The sequence below is a fragment of the Lemur catta genome, chromosome 14, assembly GCF_020740605.2.
Source record: "Lemur catta isolate mLemCat1 chromosome 14, mLemCat1.pri, whole genome shotgun sequence".
Taxonomy (NCBI): Eukaryota; Metazoa; Chordata; class Mammalia; order Primates; family Lemuridae; genus Lemur; species Lemur catta.
Window position 1 is genome coordinate 33,687,698 of NC_059141.1, and position 6,000 is coordinate 33,693,697.

General features: G+C 38.2%; 1 protein-coding gene across 7 annotated transcripts in view; it reads left to right on the forward strand.

Annotated features, from left to right (window-relative positions):
- Positions 1–4,996, forward strand: part of SGMS1 (sphingomyelin synthase 1) — a 280,335-nt gene extending 275,339 nt beyond the window's left edge. For all 7 annotated transcript variants that reach the window (XM_045569229.1, XM_045569232.1, XM_045569231.1 and 4 more), the window contains 2 exons: positions 2,457–2,623; positions 3,269–4,996. In XM_045569229.1, the coding sequence (XP_045425185.1) occupies positions 2,457–2,623; positions 3,269–3,448 (347 nt within the window). In that variant the 3' untranslated portion in view covers positions 3,449–4,996. The remainder of the gene's footprint in view (positions 1–2,456; positions 2,624–3,268) is intronic.
- Positions 4,997–6,000: the final 1,004 nt, after the last annotated feature.

Here is a 6,000-nt window from a genome sequence, read left to right on the forward strand (position 1 = left end):
GAGGTTATAAAAATTAAAATTAAAATGGATGGCATCTCTGGGCACTAATGGAGTTGCACAGAGAATGAATGGTAGCTGCTACTTGTATTGTTAAGGCATCAAATACAATTATTGTTAGGATATATTTCTACACTAACTGCCATTTAAAATTATAAACTGCCCTTCACCCCCTCTGCTCCTTCTCCCCCTTATCCAGCTCATATTTTTTATAAATCATCAACTATGAAATGTCTGATTTCCTTAAGTACTGAGTTCAGCAGTTGATATCCCGTCATTTCGCTTTGATGCTGCTTGTCTTATTTTTATTGTGAAGGTGCATCCTCAGTCTTTCAAATACACAGTTTGACTTGTGATTATCTTTCGAAGTTTTTTTTCAACAATTTTTGTAAGACCACAGGTAAGTCAAAAATTTGTTATTTTCAAATATGAGTTTCATCGTGCAGAAAGCTCAAAATCAACAAAGTGTTTGAAAAAGATGTGACTAATGAACACACAGTACATCAACGGTTTGGAAAGTTCCATTCTGGTGATTTGAATCTTAAAAATGAGCCACGTGGGTAACATGAGACCAAGGTGAATAATAATGAGCTCAGAGCTGTAGTAGAAGCAAATCCATCTCAGCCCTACGTGTAAATTAACAACAAAGTTTGATGTTACTATACCAACAATATTAGGCCATTTAAAACAAATTGGCAAGATAAAAAAGCTGGATGGATGGGGACCACATAAATTAAACAAGCATCAAAAAAAATTGTCTCAAAACTTGCCTTTCTTTGCTGTCATGACATAAAGACTAACCATTTCTACGGTGTATTGTTACATGTGATGAAAAATGGATTCGTTTTGACAATGGCAAGCATTCGGCACAATGGTTGGCTAAAGATGAAGTGCCAAAGCATAGTCCAAAACCGAATATTCATCAAAAAAAGCTAATGATGTCTGTTTGGTGGTCCAGCACTGGTATTATCCACTACAGCTTCATGAAACCTGGTCAATCGATTACAGCAGATGTCTACTACAATCAGTGGATGAAATGATGAGGATGCTTGCAATTAAGCAGCCGAGATTGGTCACTAGAGACAGGCCAATCGTCTTACAAGACGAATGTTCAACCACATGTCCCACAAATAACACTGTTCAAACTGCAGAGGCTGGACTTAGAAACTCTCTATCATCTACTGCATTCACCAGACCTTGCACCAACTGGCTACCACTTCTCCCAGACTTTGGGCCACTTCTTACAAGGAAAAATATTCAATTCTCAACAAGCTGTTCACTCTCTAAACTTCTTCGCTGTTGACGTAAACAAGCTATCATTAACATGACAAAACTGTGCTGATAGTTTAGGTACATACTTTGATTAATTGTACTGCTTATTTAAGACATAAACTATTGATATGAAATTGGACATTTCATATTTAATGACTATATATATATATTTTTTTTTTTTTTCTGTATCCTTTGACACCTAACATAGTGTATAATTTCCTTATGTATTCCAATTATTGTCTCTTGTCTCTCTTCCCTACTGGAAGGGATCTCTCCACGAAGACAAGCTCTTTGCCCGTTTTGTTCATTGATCCAGGTGCTAGAGCCGTGCCTGTCCCAGGCATGTAAGATGCTCAATGAATGTTGGTTGAATGAATGACTGATTCTTGGACCCCTTGAGAATTCATTAAAAGCCTGAAACTTCCCAAATGATGTGGGAGGGGTAGATCACATTCAAATGTTTTGCCTAGAATTTCAGACCCTGTGAATTTCTATTCACTGAGAATGCAAGGCAGAAAGGCCTGCAGTAATAGGGATTTTCATGTTTCCCTTGGGCGATTTCCCAAATGAGCGTACAGACAAGTGTTTATCTGACACTGTCCTACCTTTGGGGAAGCACTTGAACTAGAATTCTCAGGCATTTGGATTCAAAAGAAAACTATTTGTATTTGAGAAGTGGAAATCCCAAAGACTTTCAGATTAGTGTGTACTAATCTTATTTGCAGAACTTGGAAAGCAAATAAGACAGATATGTCAATTATAACTGCTTAATCCTTATGTAAGGGTCTTTGGACTAATAGGTATTGATTTTTGTATAGAACACTAACCCAGATTAGCTATAAGAAAATTTAATTAAATGTCAATGGACAGTTTTTTTTAAATGGAGCATATTGCATTAACCTATCCTTATTTGATTAGATTCATCTTTTAAACTGTGGTTATGATTGTATGAATCAGGTAATCACTAAATGTGAATTACTATTGCTGGTATAATCACTTCATAAAAAATTGTTTCTATTTTAACCTTGGTTACAGATAAGCAAAAGCCCTTAGATTTGCTAGCCCAAGAGATCTATTTTCAGAGAGAAAGACCAAAGGTAACTGATTCAGAAGCAGTATTAGAGGCATGGGTACGTGCCCTTAGTATTACTTGAATAATGGGATATCACAATTTCTTTTCTTTTCAGATTCCCCTCGACGGCTCTGGTGGTATCACTGGATTTGCTGGCTTCTCAGCGTAGTTGGAATCTTCTGTATTCTCTTAGCGCATGACCACTACACTGTGGACGTGGTGGTGGCATATTACATCACCACGAGACTCTTCTGGTGGTATCACACTATGGCCAATCAGCAAGTGAGTTTTGCTCCCATTTGATTCTGGCTTCTGTTGCCCCTGGCTTGGCAGTGCTGGTTTGGGTGGTGGAGGGATGGGGGGAGTAGGAATGGAATGCATGGATGTCTTGAGCTTCTCTGTCTAAGGGGTACTCAGCTAAGGTTTTGTTGTCTTTTGTGACATTGATCCTCCTCAGAATCAAGATGAAAAGTATGTGAATACAATGACATAGGAGATTGCTTCCTTCTAGAACAGGTGTCACACTCTTGTTATCCATGGAAAACCTGCGTCCGTCCCCCCATTGCTTGATTTGCTTTTCTACCCTCTTCTCCCTGCCTCGGGCCCATCACCAGCTTACTGCTTAACAACATTTAATTAAGTTTTTCCATTTTTAGTGCAAAAGAGTAACTGAAGAGCTAACCAAGGTATTTATTGATAGGCAAGAGGCAAGTGAGCTACAGTTCTCCCTTCCTCCCAGAACCGGGGTGGTTTTTCTACTGAGGTGCGGCCCAGTGTGCAGAGGAGTGCAGAGTGCAGGATGGTGCTGTGAGAGAGAAGCTGGGCGTGGGGCCCGTCTGGGGACCTTTGGGAATTTTAACGTGAGAAGTATTTGAACTTAAAGTGAAAGATTGTGAGAAAAGTTTGTACGTTTCTTTGTTGTCTCAGGTGCTAAAGGAAGCTTCCCAGATGAACCTCCTGGCCAGGGTGTGGTGGTACAGGCCATTTCAGTACTTTGAAAAGAATGTCCAAGGAATTGTACCTCGATCTTACCATTGGCCTTTCCCCTGGCCAGTCGTCCACCTCGGTAGGCAAGTTAAATACAGCCGGCTGGTGAACGACACATAACAGCTGTACAAAGTGGGGGAAAGACGAATTGTCCGAAGTGCTAAGAACTCCATGAGAGAAGATGCCATAAAATAAACACCTCCCTAGTCCTATTATCTTTCAATGATTACCTTGACTTAACCTATTGAGTTACCTGGTCAGCACTGTGATCTTTTTTTCTCTCCAAAGGACCTGAGTTGGACAACAATAAAGAAAAATTTAACCTATCATGCACTGTACACATTTCCTGTTCATAAGTTTGGGATTTACATAACCTGCGACCACCATGTTCCTTTGTATATGATGCAACAGCATAAATGTAAGCTTTTATATCATAAGTTCTGGTCTTTCCAGTCACATCTGGAAATAAAGCGTATTATTTTCTTGGGAAAACATACTTTTCATATCTCTTGCCCCAAAGATTGGGCTGTAAGCCATTTTCTAGCAAATGTCTCTATGAAGGTTTCTAAGTACCTGAATGGGGTTTGATTCTGAAATCTTTCTACCTGTTGCACCGATATTCAAATAAAAATGACAGACACAGAAAGGTTTGGTAACTTTGCGTTTTGTAAAATCAGCAGAGACGGTGTGTCAAAAAGTGCAAAAAAAAAAAAAGATTCTGTTATAAAGTGATTTTCTAAGTATTTCCTAACTTTATTTTTCAAAATGATGTTATGAAACCAAATTTAAAGATTTTTACATGTCAGAGAGAAGAGAGTTAAAATTTAAAAATGCATCTTGGGAGAGAAATTTGTCTATGTTTCTAGTGCCTTTCTTGTCTTGATTGTATGGTCAGTAGGCAATCTTAAATGTTTTTATTTAAAATAAAGTATTCCTTGAAAATATAAATGTATGTATACACTACTCAATTTTGCATTTATAGCTAAATTAAATCAGAAGACTGTGGACGGTTTTAAAGTTGCAGTGAACTGAAGAATGGGGATGTTAATTGGAGAGTCAGAGCCTGTTCACATATTGTGAACAGGTAGCAATGACATGTACCACTTAAAATTATTTTATCGTCTATTTGGTAGTTCAATTTTAACTACTCAATGAAAACAGCCATGAATATCTTTTTTTAAAAGAGAGTTTTGAAAATGATCACTTACCTAAAACTTGAAAGCTATGAATTAGTTATCCATACTCTCATGACAATTTTGTTGATGACCAACAAAAAAGAGATCTATTTCTTTAAAATATATTTGTGCAGAAACTGCATGTAACTCTAAGTTTTACTCCTAACATATGTATGTTCGGGGAAGTATTCTATTCTATACTTGCCAACGTGGAGAACAAAATAGTTTTTTAAGAATGAAGAAGTATATATATCCATCCTGTATTTTACGTGCAGCAGAATTATCTTCCGTAGGGTTTTTTTGTGTATTCACAAGGTGATATTTGTATTGTAAAACAATAATGGTGAAGGAAATAAAAAGGCTTTTAAAATTTTGTTTGTTTTAAATCTTTGTAAAGTTATTATTCCAGAGAATATACTGATATCTTACAGCTTACCTAGATCATAAATTAATCAAAATGCACTTTTTAATAAAAACTGATACTTAAAATAAATGGCTATTATTTCTAGTGTGTTTACATTCTTCACAAAAGCCGTATGTGAATTATTAAAGCAAGATAGAAAATGGGTTTTGGAATTTCTTCACTGACATTGTATGTTTGATGTGGGATTTTCAGTAATTATCTGGTGTTTTTTTCCCCCCATGCAATTCCTTAAAATGTATTTTTGTTGGGTCAGCAGTCTGACAATGTTGGTCCTTGGTGTGCTCTTGCCCAGAGAATGGCCAGTCACCCTGAAAGTAAGGTAAGCACATAACAAGGTTTATGGAGGGGAGAAAGATAAGATTATGGAGCAAGAGCAGGATTCATTTAACACGGATGATGAATGGACCCCTTGTAAGAAAAAAGGCCTTGGGTATGGTCTGGGGTGTTGTTTTATAGTGTCTGGATTGGGCCCTCCTTATTTTTCAGAGTCACCCTCCAGCCACTTTGATGGACAGTTGAGAGTTATATGACCTGAGTCTTACTATGGCATGCGGATCTCCCATGAGCCTCTCTGAAAGCCCATTTGGGAGGGTGAACCGCAATGTAGATTGAAGCTACTGATATGGTAACTAGCCTTAGGTTGTCCTAGATCACCTTCCGGACCCCATTGTACCTGTGCTGCTTGGCCCATGGGCTAGAGAATCCTCTGCATTCTTTTGCAGTAGGTGTGCTAAGTTCTGATTGGTAGATTCGTAGGGCATTCCCTCCTCCCCAGATGTAGCAATTGCTCCGGTGCCTGCCTTTGTCCCCAGGAGGGGCCAGAGATTTCTTGCTGTCTACCTAACACCAACCAAGGTGACTCAGATATATTAACTTGAAATTGGTAAGTAGTGAAAATCCTATGAGAGTTCAAGTTTCTACCCTTCCCCCACCCCCACCAATACTGTGTGCTTTCATAAACTCTTCAGTAAGTATGCAGTGAGAGAAATCTCTGCCTATGATAGTAAAGCTAAGTAGAATGACTCTGACTTTGGACTGAGTGGCAAGAAATTCACACCCTGAGGTGTGACAGG